We start from the raw sequence: 12,975 nt of genomic DNA, 5'->3' as shown, positions 1-12,975 counted from the left end.
CTCTGGTGTAACACGCGCCAGCTTTTAACTCGACTGGGTTGAAAGTCAGAGACGTATCATGGCCGTTTAAGATCTAACAAGACTTCGATCTTCCGTTCGGTGCGTTGGCTGCTTCTTAATTTGAAATGTTGGTATGTCCTCCTCTGTTTTTACCGGACACGAACGCATGATTGTTTCTCAAAATCGACGGTGGATCTAGGAAAACAGCGTCTTACGGTGCAAAACGAATTCGTTGCCCCAACTCCGGACTGCCTCGCTTCAATAGTTGGGCCCCGCCATCTTGAAACACCGTCAAAAATCCTCCAGTCGACGTCATCTTTTCTTCATACTTCTTTAGCATCCTCCGCCCTTCTCAGCGAAACCCTCGACCGTGATACGTAATTTACGGCAAAATTTCCCAAAAAACTCATTGGCGACCATAAAACTACACTCAGAGAAATTTCGTGATCCTCTGATCTACAAAGAACTTTTTGAATTTTAGGCAAAAAACTGAAGTGTCCTTTCTGTGAGAGGCTTTACGGCTACGAGACTAACTTGAGGGCTCACATAAGACAGAGACATCAGGGTATAAGGGTGCCTTGTCCCTTTTGCTCTCGCACTTTCACTAGGAACAACACGGTACGACGTCATATAGCGAGGGAACATAAAACAGAACTCAGCTTAAAAGCGTTCCACAACCAGCAGCAGCAGCAGCAGCAGGTGCTGAACCCTTAAGCGCTCGTATCCTGATGATGACGACCTGCCGAAACTTGTATGTACATAATATATTCTCAGGCCGCGCTTGCGCGATTTCGATTATACACCCCACATCTGTGGTTACTGTAATACGGGTATTGTCAGGCTATACAGATTGTTGTCATTTAAATCCCTTGTGGTACAAAAAGAAGAGTTTTCGTTTATTTGTTGCAGTTAAACCATGTTTTCGTTGTACTTATAATATAAACCAAGGTAGGAAAGTTTATTTTCTCTCTTCACCCCCCAGGAGGGGGTTGGGGTGGTATTTAGGCTAGGGTTTTGTTCTTTACAGAGGATTAACTTTTGTTTTTATTGTCCAAACTCAATTTGATTGATTTGCTTGGCGCGAAATTTAAAGTTTAAGTTTGCTAGGAAGCTCAGGTTAGTTTTGGTTATAGAGTGTAGGGAATGCCATTATACGTTACGTTTTTTAGATTTTCTAATGTTGTGTTGGATGTTAATTTGGTCGGGAAACTATCGTCAAAGTCTGGAGAAAGAGAGTTTAACATCAGACCAAAATGAACAAAGTTCTAGAAAATCGACTCATCAGCTTAAGGCTGCATGTTTCGAGGCGTCGTCATGGGTTCTTGTGCCGACCAGAAATTGGGATAGAAATGCGGTGCTACCAATTCCACGTTTTACCTCACAAAATTCAAAGTTTTGAGGAATTTCGAAAGATGTCAGAGAGAGTTGTTTAAGTTTCACCTTATAGAAATCTAGACATTTTTTCTCACGACATTACGTTGGGAAACGTTAACGTACTCACGAAAGCGTTGAAATTTCAATTTCCCATATGATCTTTAACCTCCCAAAATTGCAGCGGTTTAAGCCGTTTTCGTGCGGTTTCCTGATAGCAGAGAGCTTTGGAAATTCGACGGAAGCTTTCAACTTTCTTTTTGAAGTTCAACATCACAAAATCACGGATATTTTCGTATCAGATATCAGAAACTGTCAAACTTGTGTGTTTCGTTGCTGTTTAACCTTACCGGACACCAAGCTCTCCGAAGATTTTCCTATTAACCCGAAACCTGGCAGGTTGAAACGTACATTTTCGATTTTGTCCTTTAGCCTCACGTAGATACGGGGGTTTTGAGAGATTTTCGATGGGGGGAAAATTCGAACACCGAATTTTACAAGTGGACATTTCACCTTACAAAATTTCGGATCCTGTTTGAGACACTTTCGAGAGATTTACGTTAAACAGAAATGCTCCAATTTGAGATTTGGTTTAGTTTTCAACGTTTAAACACAGAAACTATCGCAAGTCGAGTTTTCATTTTGCCGTCAAACTTGACAGACATACAGACACTTCAAAGCATTTCCCGGGCAATTTGACAGGTTTGTGAAGAAATTCACAATATTTAACCTCACAAATTGACGGGTGCATTCAAACGTGTTTTTTTTTTGACAGCTGAAAACTTGTCAATTTTGACAAGATGGCTTTGAGACATTTTTATATCGAGAAAAACTTCGACGGTTCATCCTCATAGCGGCACGGGCATTTTTATCGGATAAGAAACGGGCGTTTTCGGTTTCAAAGAAAGACCTGAATTTTTGGAATGTTCATTTCGTTTGGTCTGATCCAATTGGAATCATGTGATGTGCAATACATTGAAATCCTACACCTGAAATTGACGACGTTGACACGTTTCTCGGACCAATCAGAAAGTTGGAATTAACTAGACATATTCCTCAGCGGCTGCTCGATAGCTCGATGAGAAGAAAACAAAAAAACAAAAATGTTGGAGAAAGTTTAAGTTAGGAATTTTAGTTAGGAACCCTGAGTGAACGTTCGTTCTGATTGAACCGTTGTTCTATCCTGTATAAGCCTTACACTACTACTAGTCAATAAGTCTGCAACAAAACTCCTTAACAGTATTTATTGTTTGTACATAATGCTTACGGGTAACATAGTCACTTATATAGTTTTATCGAGCGTTTAAACCCTTCAACTATGGGATATTTGTAACTCGTCTACCTCATTTTACATGACAAACTTTAGCATAAGTATTTTTAAGTTACATCAACACGAATATACTACCTACTACCTCAATAGACTTCAACCACTTTTGCATACTACAGCATCAGATCTGGTCCATTATAGCTCGGTTTCAATTCGTTCTAGTTAGGTCCTAAGTTCTATATATATATATATACATATATATATATATATATTTTACGTAAATCGATACGGGTACCTTTAGGCTTTAGTTCTATGACATTCAGGGTTCGTTATTTAGCTTTATGTACGTCTTAAGGAGTTTTCGGTTCCCCCTAAAGATGTTTTTGTACAAATTTATTAGGTGACGGACGTTTATGTTAGTTTTCTTTCGATAAAGACATTGAATACGAAGAGCGGTGACTCGAGGAGGAGCAGTGGCAATGCAATGTTGAAAGGGCAAAGCACCACTCCTAAACCAACAGTGAAAGGAATAACGAGTAGAGTTTTAACATTATATAAACGTAGATTAAAGGGCTGATATTACTGCAATATTGTTAACCTCTCAGGTAAATGAAATATTCAGGGAATTATTTAATGTACTATGTATTAAGATCTTTATATAATTCGTGCTGTTATCTATAATATGTTTATGGGTATGTAGAAGTGTAAATAAGGCGGCACTCGAATTATTGCTATATTGTTGCCCTTAACGATACTGTTTATGATGTATTTGCAAGCGTCTTAAAAGTACAAAATATACAAAATCTACCTCAAAATGATATATATATATTTAAAGCTCAGTGTTTAACTTATAATATATAGAAGAAATTTGTAAATTCCCCAGAGAACTTACCTAGATGTTTAGATACTTGTATCTATGTGAAATGTAACCACAGTGCAAGCGAACCTCAGGGCATGTAATGTTAAGTACAAATTGTTGTACCCTATGTGAGATGTTTATATGGATTAATCTAGCAATTTAGGGTAAGTGTTAACCATTTTTAAGCCGCAATAGCTATCTACCTCATTATCCATATTGATCTACCTCAAACCAAATCTAGGTAAGTCGCACCTTGTACATAAGTGTACCAGAATAAGGGCAGCTGCGCAAACCGAAACGCGAACAAAAGGGCTAAATTCAAATAGGGTTTTCTAAAAGTAGCAAAAAAAAACAAATGCGTGATAGTAGTTTTTTATATATCTACTCTAAGTATATAAATGGTGCATATAAGACATTGTGCAGTTGCCTCTAATTTTACTTCTATACTTTAGACGAAATTCTTGAGTGTTATAAGTGTTTTATTCCACTATTGAATGTAAATTATTAACGAATCACTTGAGCTATGTGTTCCTCGACTTTAACGTTACATTGTCACCGTTTAATCTTAGGAGAAGCTTTTCGTAAACGTAGCAAACGTTATAATATTATAATGAACACGATATTGTATTCGATGTGAACAATTTTACCACCCACAAAAGAGCACTCCCCTGGTTAGGAGTATAAACAATTGCATAGAATTTAAATGCAACTACCGTATGTATCAATGTTTCTGTTTTACTTATTGATTTTAATAAACATTTGTCGTTTAACGGTTTCTGGTTTGATTCGATCCACGTCTCGGGCACCTCAAGCAGTAACGAAATCGCTGGACGAAATGGCGAAGGCGCCGGGGTGAGGAATAATCATCCGTGCGAGGAAAAACAGTCGAATTTCAGTAGGAAAAGTTGATTAAGGTCCTGGAGTGCGGTCGGAAAAGTCAGGGCGACGCAGCCGATCCTGGAACACGGAAGACTCCTGAGAAAAATTAGCTTACTTCGGGTTAAAAAGATCGATTAAAGCAACTGGAAACTGGTGGAAATATCGAATTAGGGAAGTCAGTTTAAATCACTGAAAAATCGTGGAACACACTAGGTTAGAACGGGTTAGAAGAGCAAATGAATCGATTGAAAACGATGGGGAAAATCACGTTAGGGAGGTAAATTATTTTTGCAGGTTGAAAAGTCAAATTAAGGTCACTGAAGAAGGGTGCGAAAAATCGAGTTAATGCGGATTTGAAAATATTATTCATGCCGCTGAAAAATCGTAGAAAAAAATCGAATTAGTTCGGGTTGGGAAAGTTAAATTTCGTACGTGTGGAACATGCCGTTGATTTTATTGAATTAATTTAACAGTTTTTGCAACTGTTTTAAAGGAATTGGACTTGTCTGCGAAAATTCAGGACGTTTTTCTTTTCAGTAATTTTCTTCCAACGCGTCTAATATTTATCACGTCATCTTATTATCATATTCATCAAACGAACCGGGTCCTTGCACACCCCTGATTATTTTTTAATTATTACATTTTTTCTCGTATTTCACCTTCGAAACGATCTGCTTTTGCTACTTTTGATGGAAAAAATCGATTTCCAGTATTCTGGCAAAAATAATTTGCCTTTAAACCTTTTCGTTATCTAAGCGCCTTCGACGCGCAATTAGTCCCCAGTACGCCATTGATTTTAATCAGATGTAAACGGTTGGCACTTGGAAAGAACTTAACCTAAAGTTGGCGAATGCTCAGTGGCGTAGGACTTTCGTCTTCTCGGTCACAAATTATCTGGATAATTTATTCGGAAAATTAGTTCAGCTTGTTGTAGTTGATATTTAGTCGTACGTCGCCGTGCCTCTCTAAGACTTTAACGTCCGAACACCCACTCGAGCTTCTATTTAATGATGACTCTTTACGAATGTAAATTATTGTGGTTTGAGTATGGAACGGTGGGTTCGAATGCCGATCTACTTAATCCTTATATCTCCGATTTCGTTGATTTCATGCATTAAAGGGGTTCAGGTGTGTATCCGAAGCAACGATCTTTCCATGACGTATATTTTCAGAAATTTGATCAGCCTTAAAAACTAAAAACAATTTGACAAAAAAAAAAAAAAAAAACAATTTTTTTCTTGAATTTATAGTGGGTGAGAAGCATCGACGAAATACCCCTAGCTGGTAACCCTGAAAGCGACAGCACACGACCCTCCCATTTGAGAGAATGTGAAATTAATTTTAATATCAGAATAACTTTGACTCCTCTTTAGCTTTTGGGCCATTACATTGATCAGGGGAATTGCCGAACGACCCAAATGGTGCAATACGAAGGAAACCGGATTTCTCGAGCGATACGCACATGGGAAATGTTTGTTTTTCACAAATTCTGATAGGAAAATGCCAATTGGGAACATTGACGATTTGCAGATTTGTGGCCTTATCGATGCCAGATATTAAATCTTTTGTAATATCTATAACACTTTTATTGGAGGTATTATCTAGGCGGCACTTAAATCGTACAGAAGTCTGATGTTGATTCTTCAGACATATTTATGATGGATTTATGATCACGTTTTACTGCTTCTTATGAAAAAATATTCGCTCAGAGCGAATCGAATTTGAGGGGAAGATCCAAATCCGTAGGAGCAGAAACGAGAAAAACAGAGATTGTTTTGAGGATGACTTGCTTTGGGTTTAAACCACAATATAATTAAAATCAGTATCAACCGAACTGATATTAACTTTCCTGGGTATCGCAGAACGTACAACCAATCAAAACCATTTCAGCGGTTTAGTTTAAGGCTACCGGGATTAAGCCATTTATGGCCCTACTTATACCCTTTTCCAATGCTAATATATGGGTTATTAGCAAGTGGGCAGACCAGGTGAGTAGACTTCCTTATTAAGAGCCTCCTCACAGCTAAACTCCCATTGAAACAAGACCCATCACAATGTTTGTCATTGTGGTACTGTGCCTGCTGAGCTGTGCAAACGCTCAAAATTATCGAATTTCGGAAACGGCAGTACCATCAAATTATGAGATTGACCTGTTTGTGCCTCAGGGCGTCTTCCTAGGTCTCGAGCAATTTTTCGAGGGTAATTTCACTTTTACCTGTTGAACTTTTGACTAATTGTATATTCCAGGGAAGGTCATCATAACGTTCACAGTGACCAACAGCTCATCAGATTTGAGCTTACACTATCGAAATGCTTACATTAACGAATTAAGCTTGACCGATTCAGATAACGAAACCAACACAGTCGTTGGTCAGTCATACGATAATGTTACTGAAATTTTTACCATAACGTTTGAGGATCCTTTGGAAATTGACACTGAATATTACTTGAATATTGAGTACGTACAGAGGATTATGATGGGAACATCAGCTTGAAAAAGTATTTTGAAGGTACTCAGGAACGTTCGTAAGGGACGAAATGGTAGGTTTCTACATTAGTACCTACGAAAGGGAGAATGGTACCACCAGCGTTCTGGTTCTGACCAAGTTTGAGCCAGGGCACGCAAGACACGCTTTTCCATGTTTCGATGAGCCTTCATTTAAAGCCACTTTCAAATTGAGATTAACCTACCCTGAGGGATTAAATGCATTAGGGAACACCCTTATTGAATCTAACGATTCGTTAATCATCAACGACGTGTAAGTCTTCATCATTATTATGTAATTTAATTTTAGTGTTAGGATGGAGTATTTTTGTGAAGAACGTTCCCATAATTCGATGATTTTTTAGTAATCTTGTGCTCAATAGAGAGAGAAAGTTCCACATGGAATACCCTGTATACTATTACCGCCACTTTACGTATTTGTGATTGATAATTTCCGCATTAGAAACTACGTGCAATCCACTTACCAACTGACCACCATAATGCCCACTTACCTGGTAGCCTTTGCAATTTCCGAGTTCACCTGCACTGAGGGGTATGGAATAGATTTGACAGTACCCCACAGGGTGTGTTCGCGATCCGAGGAGGCTCCCTATCGGAGTTTCGCAGTCGAGTTTGGTACCAGTGCCATGAGGGCTATGGAAAGCATATTTGGAATCAAATTCGGTAAACTTTGTACAATTTTCCAGTTGCGGATACATCGTCGATTGATTTTCAGGTAGCTACATGCCCAAAATGGACCAATTGGCCATTCCAGACTTCGCTTCTGGCGCTATGGAAAATTGGGGACTGGTCAGCTACAGAGAAACGTCTTTGCTTTGGGATGAAGACAACTCTTCAAATAGCTACAAGAAGAGCTTGGCGGCAGTGGTGGCTCATGAGTTTTCCCACTCGTGGTTCGGAAATTTGGTCACGTGCAAATGGTGGGACTACATCTTTTTAAACGAGGGCTTCGCGAGATTCTTTCAGTACTTCGCAGTTATTTCGGTGACAAGGGTTACTTTTAGCGACTTTCCTGCATTTTTCATTTTCCGCATTCCAGACCATACATGGTAGAGACTGGGAAATGGAAAAGCACTTTAATGTGGAAATAGTGCAGGCAGCTCTCCTAACCGATTCTTCTACCTCTGCAAGTGCCCTCACGTCCCCGGTCTCGAACCCCACTGAAGTTTCTGCAAAATTTGATACCATCAGCTACAGCAAAGGAGCCTCTATCTTGAGAATGCTACAGGAGAATGTAATGGGGAATGATCGTTTTGTTAGTGGGATGAGGGAGTATTTGACCACCAAGTAAAGATACTGTCGAACACTATGACAAATTCACTACAAAGACCAAATTTAGTGCGCAAAGAGCTACCGTTCCTTCAGATCTTTGGGCTGCTTTCGCCAGTCACGTGCCATCTTCAAATCTTCCGACAGGGGTGACCTTCGAAGACACCATCAACAACTGGATAGAAGAACCTGGTCATCCTGTAGTGATTGTTTCTAAATCTGGGGATGATGTCGTCTTAGATCAAGTTAGAATTCTATTTTAGAATAAGCGGTGTAATGAAAATTCTAAATTTAGGAAAGGTTTTTATTCAACGGCAACCACACCTTGAGGTACTATGTCCCCATCACCTACACAACATCAGCTGATACCTCAAAATTTGATAACACCACAGTAAAAGCTTGGCTGTCCCCTAAGGGGACATTGCTGCTTTCTGGAGTGCTCAACGACAGTGACTGGATCATCCTCAATAATCGACAATCAGGTAGCTATAACTGAATTTGCGCTAGTTTATTAGTACTGGCGGAAGTACAGGTTTTTACAGGGTGGATTATGATGTTGATTTGTGGACCTCAATCAAAACGCAACTGCACTCAAATCACTTGAAAATCGACGTACTCAATAGAGCTCAATTAATCAGCGATGCCTACAATTTTGCCAGGTCCGGATCCACCAGCAATGGCTATGGCAACTGGTCCTATTCTGATGTGTTAGATCTGCTTAGCTACCTGAAGCATGAGGAAGATTATTACCCGTGGTATGCTGCTATTATCGGGAATAACCACCTGTTGTTAAGAATCGGGTGGGTGATTACATTTGCCCAGTGGTTACGCTACTGGCTCTTTTTCCATTCGGGTAAAATGTAGCTTGGGAGTGATCCTCCCAGAAATTTATTGACGTACAAGGTCTGTTTGGAGTGGGAGAAATCCTTTTCCGGTCGTGTAACTTAAGAGGGTTTGTCGAGTTATCAAATTCGGTTTCAGTACGTCATTCCATATTTGGTGTACCTTGTTAATTAAGGGTAGTTGCATTCCACGTCGAAAATGGTCACAGATCTTACGACTTTTCAGATATGACTCCGAGGCGGGCCAGCAGTTCATGTCTTGGATGATACAGTTAATGCAGAACGTTTACAAGACCGTGCCCTTCGACACCATCGATGACTCTAATATGGTTTATTCCCTCAAACAGGCTTCCATCCTCAATTGGTTGTGCAAGTATGGGGAGGAAACTTGCGTGACAAAAGCCTTAGATCTATTCGCAGCCTACAGGGATAAGGGTGTCAAGTATGATTGATAAGAAAAAAAGATGAATTGTGATTTTGATACGATTTTTCTCAAAAAAAAAGAGTCCCTAAAAACGTACGAACAGTGGTCTATTGTAACGCATTAAAGTACAGCGAAGACGCGCCCAGGGACTTCAATTTCCTATGGAAGGAATACCTGCAAACTAGCTTAATGACTGAGGTGATCAATCTCTACGCAGGTCTGGCTTGTGTTGAAGATAATGAGCTATTAAAGTGGTACCTGGGGCAGACTATCAATCGTACCTCAGGGATTAGACTACAAGACTTCACTACTGTTTGGTCCTACGTTTACAGCAGCAGCAAAGTGGGAACTAATGCAGCTATCGAATACATTACTGAGAACTACCAGCAGCTCGATGCGGCGTGAGCATTCTCTATTTGACTCAAAAGTCATTGTGTTAAAATGTATATCTTTTTCCAGTTATCCTAGTGTCGGATCTCTAATTTCCAGCGCTGCCAGTTACATCAATTCCGAAGACCAGATTGTTTACGTATGACTGAAACAAAGAGATGTGTGATTGGAGCTTAATTTAAGCTTTTCTTTGTAGTTGGAGACTTTAATGAACGTCACAACAATTACTTCAGATCATTTCGCCATTGCAAATTCCTCTCTCACGAATGCCAGGAGTAACATGGAGTGGGCGGCAAAGGTGTCCCACAGCGTGAAGCTCTATTTAGACTCCCGAACTTCTGGAGTGGCGATTTCGAAGGCTTCTGTGACAATTATCGTAGGGATAGCTTTTATTTTAAGGCAACCCTTGTGAAAAGCAATATATTTTTCGTGTTTCAATCAAGTACGTCTTTAGTTGCTTAGGTTAGTCTTATCGCGACTGCGAGTTTTTCAGGCAGTTTGTCGCTGCTAGTTGAAGCTAAGAGTTACCGGAGTCGCTTATGAGCTTTTCTAAAGTAACGTTTTTGGAAAATTGTTAATATGTGAATAGGAGTTCTGCGTCAATGGGTTTTTAATACGTCATCTCTGAGCTTTAGCGTGAAGAAACTCGCGTTCACCATTTTGGTGGGAATAACGTGGTGTCGGAACGAAATAAATTTTACGGTGAAATATTACTGATTTGGTTCGTGCGATGACTGACAATTTACACGATCAAATTTCATACGGTAATTTCGGCCGAATATGATTTTTCCCATTTTCCCTAGAGATTCTTAAACTTGCATTCCGTCCAAGTTTTAACGCCTCTAAGAAAGTGACACAAACGCCGATTTTAATTAAACTGACAGGAGCTATGGCAAGAATGCCTAATCAAAACATCGGTCCATCAAGCGAGGCACGCAACAGTTTCCTGAAAATCAACCCCGCTGCCAAAACGCACGCTTGCAGCTGAAATTTCAGTTATCCGCTCGGCGTCCCAGTGTGAGCATGGCGTCCCGGACATATCCCGAGCGTCGCGACGTGCTTGTCCCAACAATTCGCCATACTTAAGTGCGCCAGCCCGTGACGACATATTTTTCCAAAAAAAAACATGTATTTTTGATACCAGATCGAAGTTCGGTTTTCTTTTCTTTGGATCTCACGGAGTGCCGAACCAGTGCGTAACAGGTGTCTTTCACTATGAGTGGTCCGTAGCATGAAGACGATAGTGGGTTTATTAATGGTTCTACCAAAGCGAATGCACTTTATTTTCCGGCTGAGCTTGCACATGGATAATTCATTAGACTTACTCTCTATTTAATGCAGCTCACTATTAATCTGTACTAAAAACACAAAGAGAAGAATCTGGATTTAACTCATGAATATAAAAGCTGAAAGTATTTCTGATTTTCTCCTTAAAACTCAGTTGCACTCGGTAAATAGCGTAATTCTCTCTGAAACTGATTATTCCCATTCATTCAGTTGGACATTTCAGACAGACTTCAGGTTCAAAAGACACTGATCACTCAACTTTTTCCAATCTCAACCAAGAATCGTTTATTTGCATACGCCGGGGCTTTTAAATAATGGATGAATACAATTTCAATTCTGGCCAAAAAACAATGAAAACATCAGGGAAATTTGCTGGCGGAATGGTGAATGTGCAAGATGATTTTAAATTTGGTTAATGAGTCTGATGGTAGACTCTGCTCACGGCGATAAGATGTTGCATTAAAGTATGAGGTTAAACTCATAGTGCCCCGGAACAATGGATAATCCATACTTTCCAAGTATAGGAAAAAAAATATACTATTTTATTGATTTTGCCTTTATTAATGTTGTGCCCCTTTTTGCGTTGACCTGGCAGGTATAATTGGGTGCATGTAAAGGGGTATCATGATTTTTAAACATTTTCTTAATGTCCTTTGAAGGCGTGCTTTGTTACCTCGAGTAGAGCTTTACAATGCCACTGTTTCTTCACAAGTCAAAATGAAAATTTCACTATTTACACGTGACACATGCAGGGTTGTACTCGTTGACATATGTTCGATCAGAAATCCCATTTAGGAAACCAGTAATTTTATCAATTTTCTCACTTTTAAGATTTTTTAAATGCGTTGTTTAAATGCACGTCCAATACGATATTGTCGCTGGCCAATGCCCAATGGGTCATTGTTCCTGAAATTCAGTCACGGCGAACTCCTATTTGGGAAATCACAATTCTTAAGTTTCCTTCTTCGCCTTTATATATTTTGTTTCTACCATTTGTGTGATCTTAAACACATTTGCGCCAAGCCATTGTTTTTTACGCAGAATATTGCAAATTTCGCTATTTACACCTAATATATAAAAAATCATCCTCCTCAAAAATTCTTTAGCTTAGAATTCCTTTATTAGAATATCATCAAAGTTCCTCTTGCGTGTAATGTATTTTTAACGATCACATTCTCAAATGCGATTCGACTACGCCATTGTTTTTTCAATTAAGCTGAAAATTTTACAATTTATATTTGATAGCCAAAGGACTAGTCTCTCAAAAGGTCAATGGCGTAGCAAGTCTTTTTGGTAATTTTTCAAGTGCCATCATCGGCATCAAACAATTTTTATAACATTCCTATCCTGTTAAGGATATTGTGTTAGTTTTTTTTTAATAATTTGAATAATAAACAAATACTACTTCGACAAAATGTACTAACGATAGAAATTCCAACAGGAAATTTCTGACATAGTGGCGAAGGAGGGCTATAGTAAATTGCTTTTTGCCTAAGTGCTTTAACGTCTGTTTTAGAAAATCGCGCATTCGCCATTATGTGAAAAGGAAATTAAATCCGCCACCCAGAACGTCTTTGATTTTGCCCCTTTTCTGCACGGCAATGTATCCTCTAGGCCTAGAAAGAAATTTTGAACCGTGTGCTTAAAGGGGAGAATGGAGTTCGCTCTCAGTCGCAGCTGCTAATCAACCTGGGCTGAGGATACAAAACAGAACTTCAAACAAACAAGCCAGCTTCTGTAGCTGACTATTGATGCTGAGCGAAACAATAGAAGAGAATGATAATCTAACGGAGTCATTTATGCACTTACTGTTGTTTTGGTAGTAAATTTGCGATAATATGCAAATAATGTAAACATTGTCGATATGGAAAATTGAAAAAG

At 39.2% G+C, this 12,975-nt stretch overlaps 2 protein-coding genes and 1 long non-coding RNA gene across 7 annotated transcripts in view; 2 read left to right on the top strand and 1 right to left on the bottom strand.

Annotated features, from left to right (window-relative positions):
* chinmo (Chronologically inappropriate morphogenesis) overlaps positions 1–4,267 on the top strand; it is a 31,574-nt gene extending 27,307 nt beyond the window's left edge. For all 5 annotated transcript variants that reach the window (XM_066285701.1, XM_066285700.1, XM_066285697.1 and 2 more), the window contains exon 6: positions 482–4,267. In XM_066285701.1, coding sequence (XP_066141798.1) covers positions 482–714 — 233 coding nt within the window. In that variant the 3' untranslated portion in view covers positions 715–4,267. The remainder of the gene's footprint in view (positions 1–481) is intronic.
* Positions 4,090–7,603, bottom strand: LOC136341090 (uncharacterized). The gene is made up of 2 exons (XR_010732439.1): positions 7,374–7,603; positions 4,090–4,454 (listed from the first exon to the last, which is right to left on the bottom strand). It is a non-coding gene; the product is annotated as an uncharacterized lncRNA (long non-coding RNA).
* Positions 6,312–10,249, top strand: LOC136341086 (membrane alanyl aminopeptidase-like). The gene is made up of 14 exons (XM_066285696.1): positions 6,312–6,364; positions 6,421–6,575; positions 6,624–6,834; positions 6,887–7,135; positions 7,325–7,545; positions 7,598–7,866; positions 7,922–8,169; positions 8,222–8,396; positions 8,447–8,633; positions 8,684–8,951; positions 9,220–9,435; positions 9,498–9,818; positions 9,877–9,946; positions 10,004–10,249. Exons 1-14 carry the CDS (start codon positions 6,327–6,329, stop codon positions 10,217–10,219), a joined length of 2,844 nt encoding a protein of 947 aa, XP_066141793.1. The 5' UTR covers positions 6,312–6,326; the 3' UTR covers positions 10,220–10,249.
* The last annotated feature ends 2,726 nt before the right edge of the window (positions 10,250–12,975 follow it).

Source organism: Euwallacea fornicatus, chromosome 9 (genome assembly GCF_040115645.1).
Source record: "Euwallacea fornicatus isolate EFF26 chromosome 9, ASM4011564v1, whole genome shotgun sequence".
Taxonomy (NCBI): domain Eukaryota; kingdom Metazoa; phylum Arthropoda; class Insecta; order Coleoptera; family Curculionidae; genus Euwallacea; species Euwallacea fornicatus.
Note: the sequence above shows the minus strand (reverse complement) of the source record. Positions and strands in the feature narration are given on the sequence as shown.

What these genes read in the sequence shown, in the direction of transcription:
- LOC136341086 (XM_066285696.1), top strand. Translation starts at nt 6,327, where the DNA reads ATGCTAATATATGGGTTATTAGCAAGTGGGCAGACCAG. An exon ending in AGTACTTCGCAGTTATTTCG is followed by an intron (nt 7,867 to 7,921) that starts GTGACAAGGGTT and finishes TCCGCATTCCAG; the next exon opens with ACCATACATGGTAGAGACTG. An exon ending in CACCTGTTGTTAAGAATCGG is followed by an intron (nt 8,952 to 9,219) that starts GTGGGTGATTAC and finishes ACGACTTTTCAG; the next exon opens with ATATGACTCCGAGGCGGGCC.